This window comes from Pygoscelis adeliae, unplaced genomic scaffold (assembly GCF_000699105.1).
Source record: "Pygoscelis adeliae isolate BGI_AS28 unplaced genomic scaffold, ASM69910v1 Scaffold300, whole genome shotgun sequence".
NCBI classification, from domain to species: Eukaryota; Metazoa; Chordata; class Aves; order Sphenisciformes; family Spheniscidae; genus Pygoscelis; species Pygoscelis adeliae.
Window position 1 is genome coordinate 1,009,193 of NW_008824004.1, and position 14,702 is coordinate 1,023,894.

Below are 14,702 nucleotides of genomic sequence, written 5' to 3' on the forward strand. Positions count from 1 at the left end.
TTAACTTGATCATATTTCTCGCTCTGTTCACAATCAGCGTTAAAAAAAGCCCAGATCCCCCAAAAAGCAGCCTAGCATGAAGAACAAATTGTTCAGACAGAAGTCAGTAAGAGCCATGTGCTTTCACATTATCTCAGCTCCTCTCCCCCAAACGCATTACGCAGTTATACCACCTATAGAAACCAGGAAAAAAATATTTATGCATATATGCCTCAGATACAAGTAGCTTCATTCCTCCTCAACGCACTCTGCCCTTCCAGCTCCTGGGTGTGTTGCTTCCATAGCAGACTGACAGCAGTCATGAGATGTGCTAATGACTTCTCCAGGTCACACTTCCCAGAGTCCTTTTCAAGCATTGCCAAGAGAGGGTGTGGCTAAGTGTGAATATTATTTTTCCTCTGTGTTTATTCATTTTTTTGCTATAGAAGTTGTCTCTTGGATTTGTGCTTTGTTATGGTTTCCTATCATTTTCTCAAAGTACGATATTTTTATTTTTAACAGCTAGAGAATTTTGAGCCCTCAGAATGGATTTTTTTTCTTTTTCTTTCCTTTTATTTATTTAAGTGCAGGATGAAGTTTTTGCTCTGTCATATATGACTTTGTTCTCTGCTCTCTCTCCCCCCAGCCCTGGGAGACTTTTTTCCCCAGGACCTCCCAGTGGACAGCTGCCAAAGTTCTTCTCGTCTTGCCTCTTGAAGCGTCTACAGGGTGGACGAGCTTTGCTTATAATCCCTCAGGATGACAGAGGCATAGGTCACATCTGGGGGGGTGCAGAGCACCGACTCCGAGACGGGGGAGCTGGGCACAGAACTGCCAGAAGCCACCGAATCCCGGAAAGGGGATGGGGGCGTCAGCGCCGGAGAGTCTTCCAGAGTCAGTTTGCTGGTTGCTGGCTCCTCGTCCTCCTCCTCTGGGTTCTTCTCATAGACGTATCCCTGAATGAGCTTCAGCTTCTCACTCTCTGCTTCCTCAGCTGGGGGAGACAGGGGCTCCTCGCTGAAGGTGGCCACCTGGAGAGGCGGCAGGGGAGGCTGCTGCGGCGGGGGGGGCTGGTGGGGGGGCCGCCCGCCATTCCCCAAGCCGGGTGCGGGGAGGACGGCATTGAAGTCGGGGATGCCGGTGGCAAATTTGTTGACCACTCCTTGCAGCTGGTCCATGAGAGACCGCGGCTGCAAGGGCAGGGTCTTGGGGGGCTGCTCGGGCAAGAAGAGGTGGGTGTCCTCCGCTGTGGCCTGCAGCGGCGGGGTCGTTGCCCCCCGCCTGTGCACCACCATGGAGGGGCTGCCGGGCTGGTTGTGGCGAACGGGCTCTCTATCTTCTTCCTCCACCACATTGTACAGAGTCTTACTGCTGATGTCGGTAAAAGTCAGGCTCTTGCTTTGGCCGTGGTAGCTTTTAGTGAGGGGTTTGATCACCGCTGTCTGATTGCACCCTGTCTCCTGGCTCTTCACATGCACTGAGAGTCTGTGCCACATGTGTTCCCCCTTGGGAGCTTGTCTTCCACCTGGTTCAGACCATGACACAGACTTTCCATTAGAACTATGAATAAAATAAAGATGGGTTTATTTGCATTTACATTACGCAGACACAGGCAGTATAACAAACAAGCCTACAAAAACACTGATTGCTTTGCCTCATTAATAAGCCTTCCCCCTCCAGTTCTTCGTGTCCTCCCAGAAATACTACAGAAAGAAACAACAGTGTCTTTTAACAGCAGCAATTACTGCGATTTTCATCCAAAAGCAATTACTCCCTGCTGGTTACGCACCCCACAGGCACCCTGGTAAGCCTAGCCTGCGGGAAGGGCTCTGGGAGGGCTGGCGGTGTTTTGAGGACTCTAGCTATGTCATTTTGTACCTTGCAGGGGGAAGAGAAAAAAGGGGAAAAAAGTCACAGGAAGAGCTTTAATTAAGCCTGATTTATAGCTTATAGGAAATATTTCCAAACTGTTGGAAGAAAAACAACCCACAGCCTTAGCCTTTAGAACGCTGGGTAGAGAGAGGAATTGTTACTAACTGCTCCTTTCCTTTTTATTCCCTGGCCCCCCTTTGCACTTAGGAACAGATTAGCTATTACAGAAATGAAGGACTCGCAGGGTCTCCATCAGGTAGGAGGCAAACACACTTCTTCCCGTGCGACTATTATTTACAAACCAGGATAAAATGCTGGGATTGAAAACAGTTGGTTTGTGTGGGCGGAGGAACAAGCAGAGACATGATCATGGGGAGTCGAACCCTCCAGCATGAGGGCTGGATCCCATCAGAACACTGGGATGTTTGGCTGAGTGAGAACCTGAGGGTCAGGTCTGTCCCTGAAGAATTGTAGTGGGTTTTTTGCATTTTCCTGTACCTTCGCAGGGAGCAGCACTCAAAGCAGAGTGATATCTCATTAGCAGCTGGTGGGACAGGGACCTGAGTGGTGCTTTAGAGGCCCAACCAATTGTTTAATTGCAGGTCAGGTAGTAGAGATCATTTACAGATTATAATATACATCACCTGGGTGGAAACCAGAGACTGGAGAGAAATTCTGAGATGATTTATGCGAAGCAGCCTTATCTCAGGATTTCTTCCCTCAGGGGGCAGAAGTAAAGAAAGGATTAAATTTCAGACCCTGTGACTGCAGTGCAGGTGGGAGGCAATCTTGGTGGGAGGCTGGCACAGCAGCGTTGCCTCCTGCTACGGCACACACCAGGGCAGATCACTTCCCTTACATACAGCCTGCAATATTGTTCGGAGTATTTTGCTTTTCTTTGCTCAGACTCCTGCGCTTCTCTTTTTCAGGGAGTAAATAATTAGCAGTTGAATTTTGAAAAAAAAAATATTGACTAACTTTGTGATAGCTGGAAGAAACCGGTGCAACACAGATAATGTTGTAAATCTGGCAAAACGGAAAAGAAATGTGCATGACAATGTAGCACTTTTCTGCTGAGCAGTAAATATTCCTGGAGAAAAAAAGAATTTGAAATGGATCCAAGCTGGGAAGTTCATCTCCAATTGCAGACTCCAAACGCTGGACCTGTGACTCACCACCTCTGTGGGAACTGGCTCACAAGAACAGGCCAATCTAAAACATTTGTAACTCCCTCGAGCATGTAGTTGGTAGGACCTGGAGCTGTTTAGATTTAGAGCTTTAACCTAGAGGGGAAAAAGAAAGCCAAGTTCCCAGCTGAAGAATGAAACCTCTATATTATAGTGATCAATTAACAGATAAAAATGAAGGTTTAGAAGCATTTCCGTTTTGATCAAAATGAGCTGTGGTATGGCAATTTTTTGAAGTGCTACAGAGATAAGCAAATGAATGTAACTGTTGGGCGTGAAAGATGTTTAAAGTACTATTTTTACTGTACTGTACATACCAAGATCTACAAACTCTTCACACAGAAACACATTTTGACTGCTTTGACTTCAAAACAAATCTCTTGTAGAGAGGAAAATAAATCAAGTGCTCTCATATTGTATTTTGCTGATGCTATAGCTTACAAATACTGCAAAGGGCTTTTCTGAAAAAAACATGATGATTATCTGCTGTCTCTTATGCTAAGTCCACTTCTGCATCATTTACTTCTTCCTATCTAGCTCTGGTGTGTCATCTCACTTTTGAATCCCTCCTCACACCATCTGTTTAGTCTCTATCTCATTTTGTTCCCAAGATTTTGTATTTTACATCAAAGGCAAGCACTGCTATTTTAAGGAATTCACTACCTCTGTCTTCAGATCTTCCTCCTATTCAGTTCAATTTCCTCCCCCTCACTCTCAAATTCTGTTCTTCTGACTTCTTCCTTCTGTAGCACTCTCCATAGTGTACTTAATTGAGTCAACGGCCGTACTTAAATCAAACTGCGCTGGGACTGCAATACCCAAACGTGAACAAACTGCTTAATCAGGATTTGTCTGTTACTGACTTGCTCTATGCGGAAAGCCGGTGCCGCCGAAGTGCCTTGCCTCCGCTTGCCAGGCCTCACTGCTCATGACTCCGATGGCCTTGTGACAAATAGCTTTAGAGCCGCAGTGGCTCTCCGTGGGGTCAATCTGGTGATTTCCACCAGAAATTCTCTCTTTTCTGTTACTGTCCTCCTCAGTCTCTCTTTCCTCGCTGTGTCTGTGCACCGTTGGCCTGTTAATGAGTCATGTTTGAGATGGAGTCACAAGACTGTCATAGAAATACCTGGGCTCTGTCTTGCTGGACAGCTGGCAGGGAGTCATGCCGAGATTGACACGTTCAGGCAGAATTAAGAATTAACATGCAAGAAAAACGTTTGTTATCTTGGAACAAAGACCAGCTATCTTGAATGGCATTAATTGACATTTAGACAAAAAGCAAAGTTGGGGCTGGAAAAGCTCAGACCTGAACTAGGTCTTGGCGAGATAGGAGTCAACTCACTTGTGCAAAGCAGTGATGACAATCCTGACTGTATGTGGGATGCATGGTCACCATTCGCTAAGTGATTGTCACCTTCTTTTTTGAAGGAAGCATCTGTGGGAGAAGGTGAAGACCAAAATAATCTGCCTGGTATAAGGGGAGAAGGGATGATTTTTCCACGTGAAGGCAGGAGAGGGCAGCCAGCCAGATCACAGTTGGGGTATTGAAAACGTTGTGTTCAATTGCACAGTGACGAGGTGGGACTAACTGGTGTTTTCTTGCTTTTATCAATAGGACCATTACCCATTTCATGTCCGTCATGAATTTATTTGCCTTTCCTAACTTTCTCTTTGCTTTATACAATTTCCCATAGGATTTAGACTTCACACTTACTGCCCAGAAGTGAACTCCTTGGAGTCTCAAGGGATCTTAAGGTTTGTAGTTGTGTAGTTGTGTAACACTCCAAGTACTATTTCTTCAAGTCCTTGCATCTAGCCTAAAAGTTCAGACAGGTTCTTGGATATCCTATCAAGACATAAGACGGGCTTGCTTTTGCTTTATAGGCAAGGACAAACATTGAATTTAGCTGCTGTTTCTCAATTTTCACCACAGCTTTGTCTAGGTTTTTCGTATTTTGGGGGAATAGACATAAGTGTATTTCTTGTGTGAATTTTTATTAGTTCCATGAGCAGATCTGTTGCTATTTTTGATAATTCAAAGTGTCGTTTTTAATACATGCATTGATCTTTACAACGTACAATCTGCATGACTCTGGGGCAGTCATTTTCAGATACTCTTAGCTGATGATTCTAGACACTAAACAAACCAGAAAACAACTTCAGACCTTAATAGTTACTTGCAGAAAGTCTTTAAAAGAACTGATGTACCCAAATCTGAGACTGTGGTCCAAAATACCCCTGCCCATCCATTTCTTACCCAAGGACATGCCTACGTCTTGTTAGATGGCTCACTGTTCACTATCTCCAGCTGCCCAAAATCCTGCTCCTGCTTGTGACTAGGACTGCCGCGGGCTCAAGTCCAGCCACAGGCCAAGAACAGAGCCCTGCTCCTGCTGGTGCCTGGGGGATCTGACCGTGTTGGCTTCCTTGGAGCAATATTGAGTCTGAGCACTTCACACAGGTGGTTCCCCCCTACACGGCAGGGTCCTGAAGATGTCTTACTTTAGACATTAGATAGCAAAGGTTTCTTTACATCTTAGAGGCTGAATGCTCCCGAGGTAGAAGATGATTGCCCCACTTCTGAGCACCAGTGGTCTAACATAATCTAGTCTGTGCAACTCTGATCTTCTCACCAGCAAAGATATAGCCTGAGACCCAGAGCACAGAGAATTAGATAAACTTTCAGTCATGTGTGCCTGAACCTTTGTCTTTTTTGCCTTGAACACTTTATGCATAACAATTGATACCACATGAAATGGTTAAACAGAGTGATATTCCCAGCGTGCTCTGATGAGGTTAGCTTTAGGAGCAGGCATATTGGGAAATGGCTCCTCATCTGATCTAGGGCTTGTTACTGCCAGAATGAAACAACTGGAGATGCAGTCAGGCAAAGTGCTTGATAAAGAGCCCTTCCAGTTAAAAAGGAAGGGATGTTCCTTGATCCGGATTGTGTGAATTTTTATTAGTTCCTTGAGTTCATCCCCTATTTCATGCCTTTAGGATGCCAGAGTTGTGGTCTGTTATCTTCTCCAAGTGGCCATGAGCTGAGGGAGCATCTTAAGGGGATACAGTCATTTGGGCCAGGCCTGGTGGTGTTAGACAAGGTTCAGGGCACAGGTTTATGATATAAGGCTGTTGTTTTTTTTGAAGCAGCAAAGACAATTAACCAGTGAAAGAGGTTCTAGGAGAAGTGATACATGTTCCCTTTCTTTCATTGTCAGACTGATGCTTTGGCCAAACCTACCTCCTTGTAGTCACTATATTAACTGAAATGCCACAGCCAGTAGGAAGCATTGGGATAACCTAGTGGTCCCTTCTATGAAGCTAAAATTTTAGGAATGAACATTAAATACAACCTGAGAAGGGGCTATCAACTCTGTCAACAAAAATTAGGTCCAAACCAAACCCTGAAGTATCTTATCAGCAACCAGACGAGGTCGGTGTCGGGTACTGCCCCGTCAACAAATGACGCTCCCACCTTCACAGAGCCGGGCACCGTTACAGGCCACCTGACAACTGTGCTCCAGAAAGCAGCATGCGCAGGGCTGTCCCTGCACACTTACACAGAGATGGCCAGCCTTCAGAGACAGCGGGGAAGCAGAGCAAAGGACAGGCCCCATCCAAAAGCTGTGCATTGGACAAAACCTTTCTCAGCCCAAACAGCAATTGCTGATGGATGCCCTCCTAGGGAAGCCAGCAGAGGAATTTCTGCCCTGCCCACAGAAAGGCAGTTAGCCATCCACAAGCTTCCCCCAACTCTGCAATGATGTAAGAAGTGGTAATGAGCCTGAGCAAAGCTCTGTCCCACTGCAGCCTCATCGTTCCCAGGACCTAAACTAACAAGCTTAAAATTCAAGGATAGTACCTGCACTGCAGCACATTGCAGGAGCTTTGCTGGTATCCCCAGGGTCTATTCCATTATTGTCTCCATTTCAGTAAGGCCACTGGGGCATGAAATTTGATTAAGGGAGTGAACTGGTTTTAATCCAGAGTAGCGATACCTCCTTATGCCAAACAGGACCCTCTTCTCGGAGCTGCAGCAGTCAGCCCTGCCACTCATTAGCAGAGCAAGCCACGCTGGTTAGCATGTTCCTGCATGCCTAATTTTTGGAGCATTGCTTCTAGGGACTCATCTCTTTTACTAACCCAGGTTTAACCTCTCTGTGATTCACCCAAGAGTGAGGGAGCCATCACTGACTACAGTCCCTATCTGGTGTATACTCAGGTTTTGTGCCTGATAAGCATCAGTTATTATCATCTAAAAGAAAAAAAGAATCACAAACCAGTTTCAGCCTTAGTCCATTTACACTGTAATCTCTATTTCAGTGATAAGAAGACCTTACAACAGTTCTCACAATGTGACTCCAATGCTTTCTGTGGTGCTGTATAATTAGAGCGAAGTTTAACCTCCCACTGGTGTTTCTGGAAATTGAGATTACTGAACTAACTTTTCCTTGCCGCTCCCCTCCCTTTTTTTTAGGACAAAATTGCCTTGGGCATGACACACGATGTTCTATGTAAATTAGAGACCTGCTTTAAATGTATGATGGAAACTGCTACACAAAATACAGGAAAACAACGCTGTCAGGCTGTCTCACAGGGGCGGAACCTGATAAGACTTGGGGTTGTTGTGGGTGAGCACAAGTCTAGAGCCACCTTTCCAACCCTCCATCTTGCCACTGGCTTATGCCCACTAAATCTGACCTAGTTATTTCCTTCATTAGTTATTCTCCTGCAAAAGTTAAATATTACTTTGATCTGAGCTACACATAGGCTTTCTAATGTACATCGACCCTATTGATAACTGATTTTTTGCTGATTTTTTTTCTTTTTTTCAATTGAAATGTTAATATTATACAGACTGTAACATGGATGCAGTAGCTATGTCTAGCCTGAATATGCTGTGACATGATCCTGGTTCCCATTCACAGGGTCCCCAGGTTGGGGTCAGACCCCCGGGGCAGGATCAGAGGGTGCCAGATCTGACTGAATACTAATTATAGTTACTAGTATTAATTTTTAGTCTCATCTGAAATATAGAAGCTTTTTCAGTCATCCATCTAATTATTAGTGAAGAAACTTTTGGCTCACGAGTGTGTTTTGTTATAACAAACTGATTAAAAATAAGTTACTACCAATAATTTGGAGAAATATATTTGCAGAGTTTGCAAACTGCTTGTGATCTGTTGGCTTTGACATTATGAAAGTGTCCTCAAAAGTGCAAAGCAGTGTTGCAGCTCGGAAATTCTTCATTAAGTATTTTGAAAAAAATACCAAATAGCTACTAATGTGTTGCTTGGAGAAAACAACTTGTTCCCATAGACAATACAGGATAATAAACAGTTTGTCCCAAATAGCAGGAAAATTCTTCCAGTGTTCAAGAAAAGAAGATCAGAAACCTGCAAATCAAAGTGAAATTAAAAAGTGCTCTTACTAGTGAAAAGATTTTGAATCTTTTTATTTTCTTGTCATTAATAAGTAAACCCCACCAAATATTCAGAATTAATACATCCTGCTGGATCACCTTTGTAATTTTTTTAAGGATTTTAAAGTTAGTGCACGGAAAAAGCGTGGTGTAAATCATCACAGATCCTCTGATATCAGTGAAGAAGCACATTTGTGTTCTCCGAAGAGGTCTCTCATGCTGCACATTTGAATAAATGTATATGACAGTGCAGCCAATGACAATACCTGAACTGAAGCATTTATTCAGAGAGGCTCAAAAAGGAGCACAGCTAATAGAACCTGAAAACTGAAAATTACAGTGTGTTGAGCAAAGGGACCTGGAAAGCTGAGGAACACGGGAAGAAAATGATAGAATGAAATTAATTTAGGAAGAGTGCAGGTGGGTGCAACTAAGAAAATAGTAGGTAGGGCTGGAAGGCTGTAAAGATCAACAACCTTCAAAAAACATTGCATCAAAAGAAATACCATCGAAACAGATCTCGAGCTGCTGTTGAATAAGAAACACTAATTAATGACTTTTGAATATAATAAAGCCATGAAAATAGTCCATGAATTCTGTGTTTCCCACTCAAAAGCACCACACCATGGTACAGAGATTAGAAGGTCTTTCCTATGAATGCAGTTTAACAGTAATTAAGACAGTTGGAGGTTTGTCCTTGCTTTCTGTAATCCTCTGTGGTTCTGACGGAAAATGATTTGGGGCACCACATTTTTACCAGAAATATATTGACAAACTGGAAGCTGTATACAGAACAGCAACAAAAAAAAGCATCGGGGACAGAGAAGAGACTTTGTGAGAGAAAGCTAAAATAGTTGAATATATTCAGTTTGATTTCAAACATTTGCAAGGCATTAGCACCCAGGCTGGAAGGTATTTCACACAGCGTATAGATGCAACTGAGCCCCCTAGATGAAATTACAAAAGGGAAAAATTATACTGAAAATCCAGATATTTCCTAGTCAATAGCTGTATCAGAGCAGGAATAAATTCCTAATGAACTGGTAAAAGCCTGTTGCTCTGGATATTTGCTGCCAAAAAGTGTGCAGCCCTTGCAGAGGTAGCAGTCACTGAGGTCTTTCTCCCACTATAACTTGTCAGATTCTCTGCTATACTTGAGAATTAAATAAACTCCCAACAGTTTAAACAGTGCTCGAAGAGCCATCAGACTTGCCTTAGCATGCCAGCATTTTGAGTGCAAACTTAACCCAGTTGCCACAGGAAGCTTAGTCATGAGGCCCCTCGCGTGTAATATACAGCTCTCCCTAATACGCTGTAGTAGATAAAGCAGCTAGGAAAGCCTGTGGGTTTTCTGGGCGTATCTGGAAGTTTCCATGGTAACAGATGTGCAGCTTCAGAAGAAAAGAGCCCTGAAACTCAAAGCTGATGTTTCTGAGTTTTTTAATACGATAATAAATCTTTATTATTCTATATTTTCATGTTTCTGCATTTCTGGCCATCTCCAGGATCACACAGAGAACGGAGATCAACATTAGCGCAATAACTGATGCTAAATATTGTGTATATCAAAACACAAGAGAGTTTCCAGTCCCTACACCTCTTTGCTTGTAACTAACTGGAAGGCGAGGGAAACCATAGCACCTGTGGTGTTTTCTAGCATCTTGGGGTAACAAAGCAGGGCTTCCTCAGGAAAATCCAGACTCGCAAACTGTTGCAGTTCTGATGACTGAGACTCAGGCATGAAGCCAGGCGGTGCTGATGGGCATCTGGCGATATGACAGACACATGCCTACTGCTCAGCCTGGGCTGCATGGCCACAGGGAGCTCAGGCAGTCGGTCGCTGACGGAGGACGTGCCCTTCCCCTGACTGCAGTGCAGCGCTGCCAGGCCTCTGAAAGCATCAGCCCTGGCTGGAGGGAGCGGGAAGCCTGAGGGGCAGGGCCGGGGGCAGAAGCCAAAATAGCAAGCTTCATGCTCAGCAGGTTTGAAAAGCTCCACTGCTTTTTAAAGCCTTTCTTATCTGTGCAGCTGCCACAAGCATTTGAAGTCCCATCGGATGGTTGGAGTCCCACCAGTGGTGTTTTTCAGGAGCTCATGTGGATGAGGATTTTTTTTTTCCAAACTGAAAAAAAAATCCCAAGCATTGTCATGCAAAAAGCAGGAGGTTCAGCCTTCCCTGTGCTCGGGAGTTTTACAGCTTGTGCCCATGTTTTTTAAATATAATCCGTTGTTGCATTCGCCTTTCTTTGCCTCCTACTGGTACGCCTGTGTTGGACTCCCATTTCATCATCAGTCTTTCCAGACAGACAATTGGTGATCTGTGCCCTGGGAATCTGCAGCACTTGCTCCAGATCAGAAAAGAAGGGCATATTGTTGTCAGACTGGAAGCTAACAACAAAATGTTTGTACTGCTCCTTACACTGGCTTTGTAAAGTTTGCCTTTAAGGGTGGCAAATCTGGTTGCTGCACAGGCCCTGTAAAACCATCACTACTGCTCTAAATATATGATGCATCATACATATTTCTTCCGATAGAGGGGCAGATTTGATTGAATTAACATCATTGCTACATTGTCCACAAATAACATAGACTGTCAGAGGCATATACAGAGCTAGAATGCTTTGTCGCTGATTACAGGAGCTGAACAGCATCTCTGGCTGTACAGAGGCAGCGCTGCTCAAAATGCCGTGTCAGTGGATCACAGGCAGCTTTCCACCTAGTCGCTGCACAACCTTCCCTGGGGCAGGGAGCAGGACTGTTTCACATCTGCAGTTTATCAGATGGAAATGAGTATAAATCTGTCCTGGAAGAAATGAGGCGAGGCCCTTCTGTTTCTGCAACAGCTAGCATGTTTTCTCCACCGGGTTTGTGTTTGCTCAGAGAGGGCAGCATTTGCACTTCTTGTTTCTGAAGAGCCGAACTTTGCTATTGTTCACTGAATGGAGAATATGCAGAACCTAAACATCTTTCAGAAACCAAATTTCTCTGCTATTGTTTAAAGATACTTTAGGGCAACTATTTGTTCCTAGGCCAGATTCCGCTGGTTTTATTTACATGTGCTTGCTCATGATTTCCCTGTTCTGCAAATCCCACCAAACCGGCGTTTACTGTGTTCCCTCTGCTGGCTCTGCAGCAGCAGTTCACTAACAAGCACAGTTAGCAGGAGCTGTGCACAGCAAAGGTGTCTTGCCGTGAGACAGCCGCTAGATTGTTGTTTAAAGCACTCAGGATAATGTCATGTCCATGCAAAACTGTAAAAAAGAAAAAAGTCTTGGCTAAATGGAAAAAGAAGATAAAATTAGTACCAAAAAAGGATGTATTTGCAAGGTTGTAGGCATTTACAAATAAAATTGAAGGCTTTAAAAAAAAAAAAAGTAAAAGCTGCAAAAAAAGTATTCAGTGTCCTCTTCATCACATCTGGACAATCGGATTAAGGCATTGAGCGAAACAGGGGACATCATAAGCAAATTTCCCATCTTTAATGGCATGCACCACATTTGTCCCATCATTAGACATGATAAACCAATGAGAAAGAGAAAGCAAGGGGTAAAACCACTCTTTGTCATGCAGCTTCTCTTACACATTCACTGCAGTGTGGGATTTTTCAAAGCTGCACATGTGCCGACGGACACTGGCTGGTGGGCGAGAACTCTGGCTGCCTCTTCCTGAAGATTGAAAAGAAAAAGACACCCAGTGAGTGGTTATACACATGTGCACACATGGTGGCTATACCACTCAATAGGGTGCCTGTCCCTGACCTACGCCTAAGGGTCACTGCGGGCTTTCCCATTTTTTCTCCTCTTGCTCCGGGCCAGTCACCTCAACTTGCACACAAGTTTCTCCTTGGCTCCAGCACGGTATTGTTTAAAATAAGTTCTCATGGTGCTTGTCCCTGCTTCCTCTGCTGAGCCCTGATGCACTTTACACACCAGATGGCAAGGGCTGCTGTGCATTTAGCTGTCAGTGGGACTTCTCCCCTGGTACTCTCAATGCGGGGTGAAATGATGAAAAAGGAGCATCTGCCTTTCGCATCTTATTTACAAAAGCATCACCAAAAGTTTTTGTTGGTGGAGTTTTTAATATATATTCAGCTCCTGCTTTTTCTCTGTGCCTCTTATTCCCATAATCTGCTTTTCTAAATGTTTCCTTTCTTTTGCTTTTTAGCTTTAGCTGAATAGTCACTAGCTTTCATTACATGTGATTTCACTGTATGTGCTTCTTTTTTCTCATGGAAATGTTGGCCTCATTGAGGTAGACGCAAAATGAAGAGTCTCCTAGATGCTCTATCTGCAATGGCAATTCCGAAAGGGATTGCAGATGGCAGTTTTGGCCATTAATATAAGATAATTTCCACTTCATTCTTCTCCTCTCCCTTACCCTATCAAGCGGATGCAAACTTTCATTTGTCTTCCCCAGTATCAATAAAAATATATACACACACACGCGTGCTTTGACAAAAATCTCAGGTATTTTTGCACATGGAATGTATCAATGAATTTCTGCAAAAAAAGTTGTCATTGTAGTGCAAATAAAATGCAAATCAAAATTCAGCATTTCTCCCCATCAAACAAACAATCATAGTGCATGCTTGCCAGACTTCTGTTTACCTCAGAACAACAGATTCATGGATGGTATGTGCATGTACTACATACTCAGCACAGCTGCTCATGAGCCAAACAAGCTATTCTTCTCACCACATACTAAAGCACGGGAGCACAGCGTGATGTACACAGAATACATGCATACCCATTTTGGAGAGGTAGATGCCTTGAGATGACTTCTGAACTATTATGAATAAAACACAAATAAGACATACTGCTGAGCAATTTTGTAAGCCTACTCCATTTGAAGTCTCTAGAATAATTAAATTCCTTACCAGATGTAATGATATCTCTGAGATTTGACAATTTAAAGGCAATCATAATTAGGAACTTAGCTACCATGCTCTCTCCTACACCCTGCTAAAGTTACAGAGATTATTAAGCTCCTGATTAAACAGAATATCCGACATTTCTACAGACCTTCAGTTTTCTTCATCTATTGACAGAACAAAAGCTTTCTACTTTCTGCACTTGGTTTGTTAAAAGACAGAAATTAGTAGTTTTTTCAGTCACAGGAGCTAATTTTACAAAATAAGTAGCAACATGAGGTTGATTATCTTGGAGAAAAATCCAGTTCTAAAGGTATTTCACACACACACAGTGCTGTATGCACAATAGAGGGCACACAGCCATGGAGAGCCTTGCTCAGGGACCCTGGAAAAGGTGGAAGACTTTTGTTTCAGAGCACTGCTTAGGACCTGGGTCTTTCTGAGTCAACAGGCTTTACCAGCTATTATCCCTCAGCTACTGCAGTTTGCAGTTGCTTCTGGCTTACTTAGTGGCATCTCTTGTTTCCCCACCTTCCCCACTTCTTCTAATATCCCCAAAGTGAGTACAGAGCATTTTGCTCTCCAAGCTCTAGACATCTATAGGTCTTGTTATGAAATCCTCCTATGTGAAAGGAAGAAAGCAGCCTGCTTCCTCGGGCAGTCCAAAATGCTTCCTAACATGTTCAAAATACAGTGAACTCTTTTCTTACTGTGGCTATAGTTGTGCTCCTCAGCCAAAAATCAAACACAGGTGTTAGATTTAATAGAGTATGCAACCCCCAAATGCCTCGCCAGGTTTGCATTCTGTGGGAGGCTGTTGTTAAAATGCTGCCAAGCTCCATCAAAGCAGTGGTCTACCTTTTGGTCAAGGTCAAGGGGAATCCCCGTATGGATATAGCATATACACTACAGAAATCAGCTCTAAATCTCAAGGTTCATGCTTCAGTAGAATTTGGATTTGGATTTATAATGAAATTTGGATTTATAGTGTTATGGGAAATGTAGTGCATGTGTTGATTATACTTCAGTGAAAAATATTTTGCAATTATCAAATCATTGTCTAATAATAAATGCTTTTGAAGCATTCAATTTGAAGTATCCTTGTAGGCTTGCTTTGTCTTACTAGTAGCGTGTGCTAATACTGCAGAGCCCTGTTTCAGGATTAGTGCCCAGATCTCTGTACCTCTCTTTTTTCCCTTTCCTATTTAATTATGACAATATGTCCCCTCTTCTTCCTCCCAGCCTTGCAGGCAGTGATGGCACTTCACATACATTTCTCTGGTTACAAAAATTTAGGTAGCCTGCCTATCTTTAAAATATGAGGATTAATGGGTCATTTTTGGGGCACTCTTCTCAAGGGTAATTCCTG

At 43.5% G+C, this 14,702-nt stretch overlaps 1 protein-coding gene across 3 annotated transcripts in view; it reads right to left on the reverse strand.

The window, feature by feature from the left end:
- Positions 1 to 408: 408 nt before the first annotated feature.
- Positions 409 to 14,702, reverse strand: part of GRM1 (glutamate receptor, metabotropic 1) — a 202,331-nt gene continuing 188,037 nt past the window's right edge. Inside the window, exons 10-11 of one of the 3 annotated variants that reach the window (XM_009325404.1) lie at positions 13,210 to 13,248; positions 12,008 to 12,128 (exon numbers count right to left, since the gene is read on the reverse strand). In XM_009325404.1, coding sequence (XP_009323679.1) covers positions 12,068 to 12,128; positions 13,210 to 13,248 — 100 coding nt within the window. In that variant the 3' untranslated portion in view covers positions 12,008 to 12,067. Of the gene's footprint in view, positions 1,540 to 12,007; positions 12,129 to 13,209; positions 13,249 to 14,702 lie in introns of those variants that run through there. The other 2 variants (XM_009325395.1, XM_009325412.1) reach the window with 2 other exon arrangements.